Source organism: Camelus ferus, chromosome 11 (assembly GCF_009834535.1).
Source record: "Camelus ferus isolate YT-003-E chromosome 11, BCGSAC_Cfer_1.0, whole genome shotgun sequence".
Taxonomy (NCBI): Eukaryota; Metazoa; Chordata; class Mammalia; order Artiodactyla; family Camelidae; genus Camelus; species Camelus ferus.
The window spans coordinates 51,508,267-51,524,464 of record NC_045706.1 but is presented as its reverse complement, the minus strand read 5'-3'; the positions used below and the strand labels follow the sequence as shown (position 1 = coordinate 51,524,464).

The following is a 16,198-nucleotide window of genomic DNA, read 5'->3' as shown; positions in this document are numbered from 1 at the left end:
CATGGTTTTCACCATCTTTTGTAGGTTGTTTGCTCCGTTAAAAAATAACAAACAAAAAAACCAAAAAACCTTAAACTAAAATTTACATTTTACAACTGCTTTGGTGTAAAGAAACATTAAAACGTGTCTTTGACCAAAGGTTTTTTACTTCTCATTATGAAAGAAAGAAAACCTTTTTTGTGAGACCCCAAAACTACCGTGGGCCATGGGCACTGTCCACTCTGATGGAGAGGTCCACGGGTGGGCCCTGCTCAGGTGCGCTGGGTCTAGAGGAGACCTGGGCGGCCTTCCCCGCTCCTCCCACAGCCGGGGTGAGGCGGGGTGCCAGGCCCCAAACGGGGTCTCTCCTCACCAAACTCGGGCAGGCCTGGGCACGGACCGGCTCTCCACCAGCAGACTCAGCCCCACACGGTGCAGCAGGAGCCCCGTCTAACCTCGGGACGCCCCTTGCCCCAGGGCTTCCTCCCCGGGCCGACTGCGCCCAGGCGGGGGCCGGGTGGGCCGGGCAGGCCGGGCGGACTTACTTGAGTTCCACTGACAACAAGCCCGGCCATGGCGACGGGGCGGGCGCACGGCACCGAGTGCGGGGCGCGGAGCAGGGAGCAGGAGCGCGGCAGCCGCGGGCAGCTCGGGCCGGGAGCCTAGTTCCGCACTGGGGGATCAGCTGACCCGGCGGAAGCCCGAGGCGTGGGCCGGGCGTCGGAACCTCGCCTCAGCTGTGCGCCTGCCACCCGCCGCGGCCCGGCCTCGCGCAGGTGAGCCTCGGCCGCTGCTTCGCGCGCCTCAACAGGTGTCCGCAGCGCCTGCGCTCGACCGAGGGCGGGGCCGCGGGGCTTTCCCGCGGCCCCGCCCTCGGGCGTCCCGAGACCCTTTCGCCCAGGACGGGTCAGGGCGACCGGAAGGGCGCTCCCCATCTCCGTGACCAGAGCCCTGCTGCGTTGGTGGGGGCGCCCTGGGGGGTCGGGGAGGAGGGAGGGAGGTCTCCTATCAGGACTTCCCATCCTAGCCGTTAGCCAGCGGTGTGGAGAACCAGGTCTTTCCTCTGTCACAATCCGGGTTACATAACCGTCCTCAAGTGCAGGGGGGAGGGGCGTCTTGGCGGGAACTCCTCTCCCCATCTTTGAGGGAAAAGGGCAGTTGAGAGGTTGAAAACTCACCTGGTGAGGTGGAGTTTCTACTTGCGTGGGAAACAGGAGGGAATTGAGTTTTTCTGTAAATAAATCGCTGGCTCAGCTAATAGCACCCCCACTTGACAGGAATAAGCTCTGGGAAGAAGCGTGAAAAGATGTCCCCAAATTTCAGGTGTCCCTTAGTCTCTCTTCTCACGGGGGAAAGGTATTTGTGAGGCTGTAAATCATCCATGGAGTCAGCCCCACACAGAGCCACGTTCCCCTCATCTGGGAGTGAGGGGTAGCCGGTGTCGCCTCCTGTCTGGATGAGTTAGGCCCAGCAGGCAGGTAAATGGAAACTCATGCCTGTCCTCAACTGAAAGGACTCTAATTTTCTCCATCCCTGTTTTTGCTTTCACACTTCCATCCCCAGGATGCACAAAGCTATTACTTGACACCAATTTGATGTCATATTATCCCCAGTCCCCATTTGCAGCTGAGAGCCAGCCCAGCCTCTACTGGCCTCTCCATGCTGCTCCCTTCATACCAAAGGGTTTAGGCATCATTCAAAGAGAGAAGGGAAAACTGAGTCCTGATGTGCCAGACTCCAGGTCTCACAGGCACTGCAGGTACCTCAGCTCATTAAGCCTATTGACACTTGTAGCTTCCCACCTCCATCAAGGGGTTGTTCACAGGCTTTTCATTGTTCTGTGTCTAAAGAGCACTTAAAAAGCTTTGGTTGTGCAGTTGATGGCAACGATTATGATGGTGGTTCAGCACCTTGTGGCTATCACGGTTGTCTCTCAGGCCTGGTGCCAACACAGTGTAACAGGAGCCCTTGTTGTCAGCATTCTGAGCCGTGTTGACCTTTGAGGGTTGTTGACCTGCCTGCCCTTCTCTCTGCTGGAAGGAGCGGACACAGCAAAGTGGAGCTGTAAGAACACAGACTTGGCTGTGTTTACTTTGAGGGGTTCCAGGAAATGCAACAAAAAGTCCCACAGGCCAAAAAAGAAAGCTTGCCCTCCAGAGATAAGGGGGATCAAAGGGAATCTTCCGAGGCATCCTGCCCCGAGCCAGCTCCTCACGCTCCTCCCCCTTCTCTGCTGGACACACCCTCTCTGGTCCATTGTCCACTTTTGTCTGCCTTTCCTGCCTGAAAAGGAGGAAGTGAGACTCTGCCCTCTCCAGGCACCTTGGCATTCCTAGAAAGGCTTTGACCAGCAGCAGAGGACATGTGCAAACAAACTGAAACCTACTCAGAGATGAAACTGGAGCTCCACCCCCAACCAGGAGGAGGGTGCTTGAGGTCATCTTATCCATGCCCCTGCCTCCACACGTGGCTGTGTCTTCTGAGCACAGACTGTTCTGCAAACCCTATCCACCAATGACACCAAAGTGAGCAGGGATCTTTTCCACCTTTCCAGACCCCCTAACTGCTGTTCCCTTCTCTACCTAGCACAGGGCGATTACTCTAAAAGCCTGATTGGACCCTACCTGAAATTTTTCGGCAGCTCCCAATGAACCAGTAATACTGTCCAAAATCTCCAGTATGTCCCTCAAGATCTTTTAGAACCCCATCAACCTTTACCTCTCCTGCCTCCTTTCCTACTTCTCCCATCCTGTGCTTGGCTTGTAGTTGTTAGTTTTGCCTAGAATGCCTCCCCACCCACTCCTGTCTCCACTAGGTGAACACGTCAGGAAGGCCAGTTGACTGTGGGTGAGATAGAATTAGGAAATCACACAAAAAAAATTAAGTTTGGGATAGCTCAGGTTAAATTGGGCTTTAAGGTTGGAAATGTAAATTAATGACAATAGGGAGCTATTAAAAGTTCTTGAGCAGAGTCAAAATGTGCTGAATGTAGTGGGGGCAGGCTCCTCTAGAAACAGACTGGATTCGCCCCTCCTTACTCAGCTCAGCTGTTGGAAGTTAGTCCTCAGAACAGGAAGAAGAAGGAGAAAAAGAATCTGTATCTCTGGACCAAGGAAGATTGGAAGAGGAAGGCAGGGACTTTCTTCTCTACCTCATCACCCTGAGCATCAAGGAAAATTAAGTAGAAATAGCAAAAGGTAAGGTTCTTCAGGTAACATAGCCCTCCCTTTGGGAGGGGAGAGAGCAAATGCTGAGATACAGCTGGCCCAGAAGTGGGCACATGATTCCTCTGGAATGTAAGGAGTTTACAAGAGTCAACAGAGGAGACAAGCCTTGTTGGGGCTGCTCCCCGAACACAGCTCTTTCTGCCCCTGTCCCAGGAGCACTGAGGGAAAGAGAAGGCTTATGCAGTCAACCAGGTTCATCCTCAATCCCCTCACCTCATTCTGTGGCCAACTGAGAGTGAGCTGCAGGTGCCCCCTGCCTCACCACATTTTACACCAGAGCTCCACTGCCCCAGCTCCCAAGGACCAGGCACTGTGCTGGGCACTAGGCACTGGGGGTACACAGAGCAAAGGCGTACCCTTCCAGACAGGTTCATGTCCAGACATTTACAGGACTATGTCAAATAAAGTGTGGTAATTGTGATTCTATTTTCTGAAACCCAAACTGAGAAGTGTAGCGCAATTTGTATAATTTACTTATGAGGACCACAGAATGAAAGTTCAAATCAAACCTGGTCTGAATTCTGGATTTCCAGCAGGCGTACATGGAGAGCAAGAAGGCTCAACACATCTAAACACCTTATCGCCCTTGATGAAGCTGGCAATATTTTATTCCTACTGTCATCTTTGTTATTATTATGATTCTTTGGCAAAAGAGGCCTTTTCCCCTAGAGTCCTTCCTCCATCACATTCCTGGAGACAAAAAGGAAGATCCTGTTTATTTCCAATCAAGGGAGTTGATTCTGAGGTCGGCCAGCACCAGCGAAACAGGAACTGATTGCTTAAATCTTCCACCTCCATGCATCAGCAGCTGAAAAGAAGGATAGGGCCAGTTAAAGTTTTATTAGCATTCCTACCTCTCCTAAGCCGAGTTTCTAGTCAGCCTGGCCTCATTTCTTTCAGGCCCAGCCCCTGGGTAGTTTAAGATGGTTGCTGTAATTAATCATGCCCCAGCCCCCAGCTCAGACTCACCACATTCAGATTTCAATTAAAAAAAAAAAAACTTGAATATCTACATACAAAATCCTCTTTGTTGCTAGAGCAGCCTCCTTTCAGCCTAAAAGTAGGAGTTTAGGAAGTGTAGGAAAGAGAAACCCTTTTCAGGGCCCTCTCTGCAGCAGGTGCACACGTGTGAGGGGATTGAGGATGGTCTTTACTCCAAAACACCTTCCCCGCTCTCCCAAATGGAACAATTAAATTTTTTAATGTATATTAAATGCAATCATAATGTCTGGCATGAGTATTCATCACACAGCTGTTAGTTTATTGTTATTATTTACTATGATAATAATTATTATTACTATTATTCTCAGTGCCTCGGATTTCCCTTCTCTTTAGATCTTAAAAGGTTCTGTTGTCTCTCTATTAAAATGGAAATGTTAAAGAGTAGGGAAGGGTGCAGGTTTGAGAAAGGTGTGTAGGAAAGGGGCTTCTGCTCTTCTGTGATTTTTACCACATGCAAATACTACTTCCGTAATTAAAAACAAGAAAGGAGGAGACTGGCATGGAAAAGGCAGGGGGAAAAGAACTGACAAATGAAACTGCTATCTGTTAATTTCTTAGCATTATTTTCACAAATCCAGAAAACAGCAATGAGAAACAAATCTTATTCCCCAATTTGCCTGGAACTTCCCAAATACTCCAAGTCCTTAGCTGGGGTCAGGAGAGGAGTCATCTCTGACTTGGGGAGAGGGGCTCATAATGGATTTTTGAGAGGGAAAGGGAACCCTCCCCACCAGAACCTGCTCAACTTTATCTCGTCCAGTGGGGAAGAAGGGAGCAGTGTCTAAGCCCCAGCTAACCTTTCAGAATCTCAGCTTGGCTTGGAAAGTTTCTGCCACTTAGAGGTCGAGGAACCTCTCCCAGCCTCAGTTAAACTATATGGAGCTCAGCAAATGAGATTTTGACTCAGTAGGCGGTGCTCTGGCATCTCTATTTCTCTCCAGTTCCTCCAAGTAATTTAGATTTGCGACCATCCAAACTCACTGCTTTAGACATCATCTACTCCGGCTGCCGATGAGGAAACCAAGGCCTAGAGAGAGAAATGGACTCGCTCACGGTCACCCAACAAATGAGCAGCTGACCTCAGGCCAGAACTGTGATCTTCTGAACAGAACAAAACTGGACGCCTCCTATGTCCCAGGGAGAACAGGATGAAGAGACGGGAGGAGTGCCTGAAGGATGCCATTTCACATCTAATCGCTTCTTGTCACGTTGTAACCATTTTCCTCATATGGAGCCCCACGCTGATGGATCAGAAATAACATTTTCAAAGTTATATCTGCAAGGAAATGGCTATTAATGTTCTCCCTCTCCTTTTAGAGCACTGAGGAATACATATTAATTTTCTCTCTACTTATATTGCCTATTTGCAAATTGTATTCACTACCCAGTGCTCCAATTTGTCCTACCCCTGAAGAGATTATGATGAATAAATGTGTTCCTGGAAATAAAATAAAATAAAATAAAATAAAATAAAATAAAATAAAATTGTCACTGGGATTTATTTTTATAATTATTTACAGGGATTATTTTAGAATATACGGGGGGCAATAATACTAATGTGCACACGAGAGTTCTGGCGTGACTTACCAATATTAATTCAGAATCTCTTCCCACTTCTTCAAAAGGAGCTCCAGCCCTCTTTTCAGCTCTGAGCCAGGGGCAAAACAGGTGTCAGCTGCAGCTGGCACCACCAGTGCCAGAGGCTGAGGGCCAGACAAAGGGCTGGTCAAGCCTTATGGTGGCCAGTGCCCTGGCCTAGAGGTCCTGGGTTCGAGGTCTAGCTTTGCTACTAACCAGCTGGGTGCCCATACAGAGTCTTTCACTCCCTGTCCCCTTCACTACCACCTTCCATTTCCTTAAATGTAAACTAACTGATCTAAGGAGCTATTTATTTCTAAAATAAAGATACCGGTAAGAACGTACAGCTCCCCAAAATAAGGAGAGAGAAGGTACTCATTAGTAAATATCTACTGAGCACCTACTATGTGTCAGGCAGTGGGAGGACGATAAGGAACAAGACAGAAACAGTCCTTACACGCATCAGGTTTACATTCTGGTGGGAAGACACCTGTAACAAGTAGATAAATAAGATAATTTCAAGTTTGTGAAACATAATTTCAGATAGCATTGACTCTGGCTATGAAGGCAAAAGCAGACAACATGGGGGGGGGGGGCGGTTGCTAATTTAGATACGATGTCCAAGGTTCCTGCCAGTCCTTCAGAGCCTTTCTCCTGGGAAAGCCTGGAAGAGCAGAACAGGACCTCAGCCCCACTCAATGCTTTTGTGATGCACAAACTGCCCAGCTTCAGGCAGCCGTGGAATGTTCTGAGGAGGCTTCTCTAAGAAGAGCAATATTTGAGCTGAAGTCTGAATAATAAGATGGAGCCAGCTATGAGAAGACTGGGAGGAGGGTTTTTCAAGCAGAGGGAACAGCCAGTGCAAAAGCTATGCATGTTCTCCTCGTCTTGCATTGCCGTGTCGTCTCTTTGCTTGTGCTTGAGCGGTGAACTTGAACCCAAGCGCTTCCAAGGGTAGAGTGTCCCCCCAGCCAGAAAGATGCGTATCTCAGGAGAGCTGCACCAGGCTGTGGACTGCTCCTCAGCTCTGGAGCACAGGTGGACCGAGGCCTCGAGCTGCTGCCTCTGGAGGCTGAGGCATTCATGGGCACACAGGCATTCTACAGCCCTAGAAAGCCTCGGCAGTTTTCTTGGAGAAGAAAACACAGAAAGATCACTAACCTTGACACATGACCACACTGGCACAGACTCTCACAGACACACAAAAGCACACAAACATCCACATAAGTGCATACACAAGACACACATGCCAGTGCTAGATTCATGGGTCCCATCTCACAGCTACAATCTGAACCCTGAATCCCAAACTGAGACACATCCTGGTCGCCCATCTACTGCAATGGCTACTAGGGACCAGTAGAGAATGCAGACATTTTAGCTGGTTGGTATTTAGAACCCAGAGGGTTTACAGCTTATGCTATGGTACTGGAAATTCATTCATTCAATTCATTCACTCAAAAATATTTATTGAATGCTGGCTGTATGCTTGAAACTAATCTGGGAACAGGGCAGCAAAGAAAACAAAGTTTCTATCCTTGTGGAGCTTACTTTCAGTTGGGGGACAGATAATAAACAAGTATACAGAGTATGTCAGTGATGATAAGTGCCATGGAGAACAATACAGAGGGAAGGGGAATAAGAAGTGCCAGGGGTAATAGGAGGATCTGAAGGCCCTACTAAGAAAGTGGTATTTAGGCCAAGACCTGTAGGAAATAAGGGAGAGCCAGGTGGACATCTAGGGGGAAAATGTTCCAGGTGGCAGAACAGCAAGTGCAAAGGCCCTGGGGCAGGAGGTTGCCTGGCAGGTTTGGGAAACAGTAAGGATGTCAGAGTGGCCAGGGTGGAGTGGGCAAGAGGAGAGTATTAGTAAATGAAATCATGAGGCAGGGTGTAGGGCAAGGACAGGGGTAAGATCATCCATCACCTGATAGACTGAAGTTAGGACCTGTGTGCACACCCCAAGTGAAATGGGGAGGCTTGAGCAGAGGGCCTACATTGTGTGAAGATTGTTCTGGCTGCCATGTTGAGAACAGCCCAGGGACAAGGAAGGGCAGAAGCAAGAAGACCAGAGAACAGGCTATGGCAGAAATCCTGGAGACAGCAAACAGACCTGGATACACCTTGAAGATGGCATCCACAGAATTTCCTGGTGGATTTGACATGTTGAGTGTATGAAATACAGGAGTCAAAGGTAACTCCAAGAGTTTGGCCTGAGCAACCAGAAGGATGGAGCTGTCATACTGAAATGGATGAGCAAAATATGGGATGGGGGAATCAGGGGGTCACTTTTGGACCTAAGAAGTTTGAGATGACTTTGAGACATACAAGGGGAATGTCAAGGAAACAGATCTGTACCAGAGTTAGAAACTTCGGAGTCCTCAGCTTTTAGATAGCATTTAAAGCCACAAGAGAGGATGAAAAAGATCTGAAGATCGGGCCCTAGAGCACCAACGGTCAGAGGTCAAAGAGAATGGGAGGAGCTACAGAGAGACTGAAAATGAGCAGCTGGAGAGGTAAGGAAGAACCAAACACAAGTCAGGCACTAAAAACCAAGAAAAGAAAGTGATCCAAAGAGATGGTGTTCCAACATAATGACCAATTCAGCCCAGGACCATTAGGGGATGTTGAAAGCACTGGATGAACAGGAAATTCACATGGTCTCACAGTGGCATTCCACAGATTGCCTATTAATTACAAAGGGCAAAACGCACCTTTACCATGAAGGGATCTGGTGGCCACAACCTACCCAAGAGCTCAAACTTAGCATCTCCAAGGGTGAGAAGACCTGATGACATGGGCCTCTGACGTGATACCATAGAAGTACACACCACCCACATGCTTTACTGCCAAAATGGCCAGAATCTGCTCAAGAGGAAACAGACAAATCCAAAAAGTGGAACATTCTTCAAGACAATGGTTCTAACTTGGAGGGTTTTACGGTTAGTGAAATAAGTCATACAGAAAAAGACAGATACTGTACGTTATCACATGTATGGAATCTAAATCATAAAACTAACTAGTGAATATAACAGAAAAGAAACAGACTCACAGATAGTAAAGAACAGACTAGTGTAACCAGTGGGGAGAGGGAAGCAGGGAGGGGCAAGATCAGGGTAGAGGATTAAAAAGTACAAACTACCATGTATAAAACAAACAAGCTGCAAGGACATATTGCACAGCACAGGGAATATAGCCAACATTTTATGATAACTATAAATGGAGTGTAATCTTTAAACTTGTGAAATACTATGTTGTACACCTACAACTAATATAATATTGTAAATTAACTGTACCTCAATAAAATAAGTAAAAAAAAAAAAAAAGACAATGGGACTAGACTATCCAAAATGTCATATTATGAGAGGTGAAAAAGGGGCAGGGAGGAAAGTTCTAGATTAAAATGAACTTAAAGAGATATGGCAGCCAAGTGCAATGCATGATCCTTTACTGGCTACTGGAACTGGGGAAAAAAGCTAAAAAGACATTTTAAGAACAACTGGGAATGTTTAAATTAGGACCATTTGATGATATTACTGATAATATTAAATTGACATCACTCTTCTCAGATGTGCTAATTGTACTGTGGTTTCGTAAGAGAATGTTCTTTTCCTGAGGAGATACAAGCTGAAGAAATTAAGATAAACACCAAGATGCCTTCAGCTTGCAAATGTTTCAGAAAAAAAGTGTATGTGCAAGAAGGAAGGAAGGTGGGTACACGTTACATGGCAACAAGTTAAAAGCCAAAGAGTCTAGGTAAAGGGGATTGGGCATTCACTACCCTGTTCCTTACATTTTTCATAAGTTAGAAATTTTTATAAATAAAATGTTGGAATAAAAGAAAGAAGGAGTGATTAACTTGTCCCATGCTACTCAAGGTCACGTAAATTGAGGACAGAGAATTCACCATTGGCTGTAACAACAAGGAGGTCACTGGTCACCTTGCAGATGGGGAGAGAGCAAGAGGCAGCCAAGGACTGGACCGTGAAGAGCTACTGAGGCTTCACTGTGAGCACAGTGGGAGTAGAGTGGTCACACTTGTGCTTTAGCACAACTGGTCTCACAGTTGTGGGGAGGATGAATTAGGAGGGGGACGGCAGGGACAGGAAAACGTCCTCACAGGCTCTGGAAGTGTACTCCCACTCCCATGAAGGGTTGACGGCCTGAAGGGAGAGACTGGAAAGAGACTGCAGCCCAACAGTCACGACTTGATGTCTGCTAGCGATTTGAGGATGGGGGAGCCAAGATTGTGCCATTCACCAGAATACCTGATTTGGAGGGAATGGGAGGACTTGATGCACTTACAAGTCTACACACATTGAGCCCTCTTCTAAGGAAAGCAGCAGATGGGACACCCAGGATCAACGGCAGCATGTGACAATACTGTAAATGCGGCACATTTGAGGACCTGGTGAATCATTCCCCCACTGTACTCTGCATCTGACATCTGAGCCAAGCTCAGTGTGCTGGGGGCCATGACTCCAGGTGTGACAGAGACCTGGCGATGCCTGTGTTCAGAAAGTCTCCTCATCCTGAGAATACCTCTCCCCATACACCTTCCAAGCGCTGCCCACCTTGTTGACAAGCGTTCTCCAATGCTCTAGCCCTCAGTGACTGCTCCCAGGTCTGAAATATCATTGTAAAGCCTCTCCTGTGTGCCTGGTGTTGATGCTTGCTCTTTGGTGCTATTATGTACATTTCTTTCTGTTGCTATCTTCCCAACGAGGTGGTCAGTTCCTTGAATGTAGGGAACCCAGTCTGTATCTCAAAATATTCCTAGCCTTGCCCAGAACAGGCAATCTATAAACTAGGAAAGAGAGGAGGTGGGGAGGGAGGAGGATGACAAAGGCCATCGCTTAATGCTCCCCCTAAAAGTTCACCGTGCTGACTCAGATGCGGGGACCACTTCCACGGGTGGGGGTGTAGTCACTTAGAGGCCATTGCTGCCAGCACCGCCCACCCCCCGATTTCTGGGCTAGAACCCCTGGTAGGAAGCCTCCCTGAAACAGCCCACAGTGCTCTCTCCCAAAGCTGTTTGCAGAAAGTGACTCACCCAATTAAAATCATCTACATAACAAAGGCTCACCGGGCCGCAGAGGTCGTGCAGACTGTGAAGTGTGTCTTCAGTGTGTGCGCAGGGAAGGCTCACTAATTACCAGTCATTTCCACCCCTCAAGGGCCTGTCAGCCTTTGAGATGCAGGGGATAAAAGATTCCCCAAATTCCCACCCCACACCCATCACTTCTCCTCCCCAACCCTCCCCCGCATCTCAAACCTGTGACTAGTAAGTGCCAGGGATGGGCCTCTGCCCACCTGGCTCAGCGCCTGGAGGAAGGAAGGAGAGGGAAAAGGTTGTCTCTGATTGGGAGCATCTTTTAGTAAAAGGAAACTGGGAGAGGCAAGGGAGCAGAGAAACTTCGGAAGGCACTGCATCATCTCTGTTAAAGAAACAAAACTTGTATTGTTTTATCTCTATTTATAAAGGTGATAAGTGTTTGCAGTAGAAACTATAGGTAAGTAAGAAGAAAGCTAAAATCACTCATGATCCCACCCGCTAAGACAACCAGGGACTGGTCACATAAAAACCTATACAGCCTGCTTTCTAGGGGGACAGGTATCAACTGGGGGTGTGTGCACGTCCCTGCTCTTTCATGACCAGCTATTTTCATTTAATGATGTATCTCTAACATTTCTCCCCATGAGCACATGGAAAGAAAGAGCTGGCAAGGATGTTGACTTGGGCTGGCAGAGAAGATGTGTTTGGCATCAGAGCACAAGAGAAAGGCACTGGCAAAATTTTGGAAAGCTGAAGGAGGCCACTTCGAGGCAGGAAAGAGCCCTGACCTTTGGAACTTGGGCAAGTGACTCCCTCTCTAGGAAGCTCAGTTTCCTCATCTGTAAAATGGGAATAACAGTGCATGCCTCATAGGATTGTTGTGAGGATTAAGGGAAATCATGGTTGTGAAAGGACTATACGAGCATTGAACATTTTATTACTCATTTTAATAAGTTTTCATTCATGCCTTTTTTTTTTTCACTTAGCCCTTGGCTAGTCTGTGTTGAGGAATATAAAGAAGGCAGCTGGTTCAACCCTAGAGGTGCTTAAAATCTAATTAGGAAGTTGAACATACACATAAACACAAACTTAAGCAATATCAATAGCTAATAAAAGATATCATCAATTACTAGATCATTAAGTGCCAGATGAGTGGCATAGACAGCACTCCAGGGGTTCAGAGGTAAGAGATTCAACCATAGAGGGATAATAATAATAACACTTTGGACACTTCCTACGTGCCAGGCACATGCATTGTCTCATTTAACTTACCCATTGACCTATGAGGTAGGTACCCTTGTTACTTACATTTTACACAGGAGGAAACTGAAACCTCAATGAGGGGAAGAACCTGGCCCAAGTCGCACAGCTAGGAAACATGCTCTGTGGAACCAAGCAGCTGGACCTGGGAACGTGCTGTAGGCTGACCTACCCCAATGGAGGTGGGGGAGGGGAGGCACAGCCCTGAGCTGGATGGAACAAGAGGGAACCTCAGAAGCAAAGATGGGACTGAGGAGGGAGTTCTGGTATGAGAGGGAAGATCCCAGTCTGGCTGGATGGCCAGTCTGCAGGGACAGTGGAAAGCTTTCACAGTAAGAAGATTGAAGGAGCTAAGACAGGTGAAACTTGTTTTGGGTAGAAAATGGGTCACCCAGGAGGGCTGAAGCAACTGAGGGTCCAATCCAAGCAGTGTCTGGGAAGTGGGGCTGGGAGGAGCCACTGCAGGAGGCTTTTAGATGAAGGTGAGGAGGACTGAAGCTGGGGACAGAAGCACCTGAGGGAAGGTGGGCCACCATCCTTCCTAGAAAGCCCTTGTTCCTCTACTTTTTCAGCTTGCTGGCATTTGGGGCTGGTCTACACGTGGTTCCCATAACCTCTGGCCTTACTTCGGCATGTTTACTAACTTCTTTCACACTTTGGTTCTGCAGGATATAGTTCACTCATTCATTCCATAAGTGCTTGTGAAGCTCCCAGGTCAAAGGGAGAATCAATCTGCATGACCTGGGGGCAAATTATCCTTAAAAGGGAAGGAGGGTGAAGATGATGCTGATATTCTAGCAGAGCTGATTCTCCCAAGACTCCCCCACCTCTTGTGCCTGGGCCAGGGGGACCAGGCTCCCTTCATCAGCTGGCTCCTCAGGCCACTGCTGCCACATCTCACCCCCACACCCCCCATCCCTACTGAAGGGGCTGGTCCCCCACCAGCGAATGGCAAAAAGGCTCCCTTCTGAAGAATCAGGGCAGGGAGACTGAAGACATGGCAAGGCCTGCGGCTCTTCAAGTAAAACTTGGAGAATGTGGCAGAAGAACCATGTGGTAGAAAGAGTCCCTGGGAGGTCGGAAGGCTCAGTAGCAAAGGTGGGGACTGAGAGCAAAATCTTTGACAATGCAATGTTTATTAAATATTGCTGATGCACACGGTAGACTCCGTAGGTAATAAAAGTAGGGTAACATCATTTGTGCCCTTATTAATGTTTTGGGAAAAGTATATGGGCGGGGGAGAAGTAGAGATAGAGACAGAAAAAAAGAGAGAGAAAAGAAGAACAAACACTGAGCTCAGAGACATGAAGCATCTTGGCCAAGGTCAGGGGTTGGGGAGAGTGCGGTGCAGTGTGGAGGGGAAACTTTCTTCCTCTTCCTTGATTCTACCCTGTACTCACACACTAGACCTCAGGTGGCTTCAGGCCACCACCTGCCCAAGGAAATGTAGCCCAGAGGATTCCTATGCCATTGATTGCTTCCATAAATTTTTTTTTTTTTTTGAGCAATCCAAAATGCCAGGCACTTAAGCTCTTAAACTCTGCTGAGAAGAAGCAAAGTTGATTGTCACCTAAGGTGGTTGATTTGACAGTGTATTTGATGCCTTAGAAACTTTAATCCAACACAATGAGCCACTGAGGCTTGTAGGGAGAGAAGACTACAATGGGAGGAATTCTGTACATTCTCAAACCAGCTGCGGATAGTAAATCTTTTCTCACTGGGCTTTGATAAAAGGTAAATAAGGTAATGTTGTGAAGCTACATGGAACAATGTCTAAGACATAGTAGCTATTCTATAAAATCGTCTGAACATTATGTTTTCTCACTCAGTTCCAGCATGACTGATTCTCTTTACTGAAATTACCAGTCTTTCTGTCAAAATTGTTGCCTGGCTGGGTTGGAGGTATTCAGTCAGGCTGCTTGGTGTTGGAGTCCTCATCAGTATTACCCATCCTAGGAGCCCATGGGCACAACTAAGAAGTAATTACCATCAGACTTGTTTAGAAGCCACCCAAAGAGCCAGGCTATGGCAAATCAAGTAGTATTCTTGGTTGTGCATGACAGAAACTGGCTCTAGCTAATTCAAGCAAGAAAAGAAGTCTATCAGAAGGATATCAGGAAGCTCAGAAAATCAGGAAGAAGACTGGAGACCCTGGCTTAGGCAATGGATGGGGACAGAGAGTTGCTGGGAAATGCAACTAGTCCCATATTCAAAGTGTAATTTATATGAGCATGGTGAGCATGGAGAAAGGGATAGAAGTTACACCCCAGCCTGTTAACACAGGATACCTCAGGAGATTGGGCAGGAAATGAAGAGGAGATTGAGTGAGATCGTATTTTTCCTTATATATCTTTGAGTTCTTTGCTGGTTGAAGTGAACATAGGTTTCTTTTATAAGTTTGGAATGCTACTTAAAGCTTTTTAAAAGTAGTTTAGAACTAAATTATGAAGAATCAGCTGTGACCTGTGGACAATGGGGAGCCACTGAAGATTTGGGGGCAAAGGAATGATATGATCAAGAAAATTAACCTGGCCTAGCATCCATGAGGTTCTGGGTTCAATTCCAAGTACCTCCATTTAAAATAAATAAATAAACTGAAATACTCCTCCCCCAACAACATTTTTAAAATACACAAAATAAAATAATAGCTTTTTTTTAAGAAGAAAATTAACCAGGCAGGAGGATATATAATACATTAGAGGCTACAGAGGAGAAGGATGTGCAGAATAATTAGAAGATTCTTCTAGTAGCAGCTCAGCCAGAAGCTAATAAAACTATGACAGCAATAATATGTGAAGTAAGGAAAAGAAAAGGGGCCCAGGCTAGAGCCTTGGGACATACATGCCTGAATGATTGCAGGTGTGGTCATGGGAATGGTGGTGGTGGAGTGGTGTTCCTCCATTAAATTGTGTCAACCAGCACATCTTGCCCTTTGAAAATCTGAATAAATGGCTGAAACAACATAGATATTTCTCTTCCCCAACCTCCTTGAGCATTGACTTCTTTGATATCTACAATGTAAAAACTCAAAATAACCCTTATTTTTGATATTTTTTGTGTTATTTCCCTTATTAAATTGAGAAAACACCTTGGGATTTGATACAAAAAGGACTACTTACTGTTAGCCCCCAAAAGTGCAGTGAGTCCCAGAAGTTATCATTCATTCAGCACAGTTGATATAAATGCCCTTTTCTTCATTCATCTCTTGAAGGAACAGCCCCAGTCGCTGCCCCCTCAGAGTTATTATCCAGTGAAGAGGACAGACTTTCAACAGGAAATCCCCTGTGTGGTAAGTGCTCTGAGACAGGGTTACAGAAGCCCTAACCCAGTACCAGGTGGGAGGGTGCAGGGAAGTGGTGTGCAAGCTGAGACCTGAAGGCAGAGGAGCAGTCAGCCAGGTGAAGAGAAGAACAGAAAGTCACTCTGGATAGAAGGAAAAACATCAGCAAGATCCCGCGGTGGGAAGTAGCATGGCACCTCTGAGTAACCAAAAGGCAGCCATGGATAGTGGGAGCTCAGGGTGAGGAGCAGTAGGAGACAGACAAAGGCAGAAAGGTGAGCTGAGGCAAATCAAGCCTCAGAGACTTGCCAGCCATTGGCTCAGCTCAAGGAGAAATATGGTCTGATAGACATTTTTTTTTCCCCTTAAAAATCTCTCTGGCTTTCAAAGAGGTGGAGGGCTACAGGCAAACAAGCCAGGATGCTCAGTGGTCCAGTTTCCCCATCAGGCTGGGAGCTGCCCAGGAAGCTGAGTTGAGAGCCCCACCCATTTACCCCTTCCTCCTCCTTTATGTCCCCCTCCTGCTCAGCAAGGCCTCAGCTGAAAGTGGATGCAGTTAACAGGCCAGCGAACAACCCCCGCCCCCATAAAGTAAGTAAAAGCCCAGCAAGATTCTCCCAGAGTGATGGGTTGGGATTCTGGGGATCTGAAGAAAAGAAGGGATGGGGATATGGATGAGATGGGAGTGACGCAAGGCCAACTTCTCCTCTCTATGCCCCATTTCTTTATCTAAAAAACAGGGCATTCATGGTGCTTACCTCGGAGAGTTGCTGTTCTTCGATAGTATCTGTAACAAAGGGAACGCTCAAAAAGTGTTAG

At 47.1% G+C, this 16,198-nt stretch overlaps 1 protein-coding gene and 1 long non-coding RNA gene across 23 annotated transcripts in view; both read right to left on the bottom strand.

Annotated features, from left to right (window-relative positions):
* The window catches only part of LRMDA (leucine rich melanocyte differentiation associated), a 1,095,017-nt gene extending 1,093,507 nt beyond the window's left edge, over positions 1–1,510 (bottom strand). The window contains exon 1 of one of the 2 annotated variants that reach the window (XR_004324173.1): positions 525–656. Coding sequence is in view for 1 of the 2 variants with exons in the window: in XM_032491971.1 (XP_032347862.1) it covers positions 525–554 (30 nt within the window). In the remaining variant the exon portion in view is untranslated. Of the gene's footprint in view, positions 1–524 lie in introns of both variants that reach the window. The other variant, XM_032491971.1, reaches the window with a different exon arrangement.
* A 1,729-nt stretch (positions 1,511–3,239) lies between these two features.
* LOC106729375 overlaps positions 3,240–16,198 on the bottom strand; it is a 140,317-nt gene continuing 127,358 nt past the window's right edge. For 6 of the 21 annotated variants that reach the window (XR_004324188.1, XR_004324194.1, XR_004324193.1 and 3 more), the window contains 5 exons: positions 16,138–16,166; positions 6,244–6,276; positions 5,796–5,911; positions 5,288–5,449; positions 3,243–4,014 (listed from right to left, as the gene is read on the bottom strand). This is a non-coding gene — a long non-coding RNA (uncharacterized LOC106729375). Of the gene's footprint in view, positions 4,015–5,287; positions 5,450–5,795; positions 5,912–6,190; positions 6,277–13,088; positions 15,052–15,218; positions 15,382–16,137; positions 16,167–16,198 lie in introns of those variants that run through there. The other 15 variants (XR_004324182.1, XR_004324185.1, XR_004324183.1 and 12 more) reach the window with 13 other exon arrangements.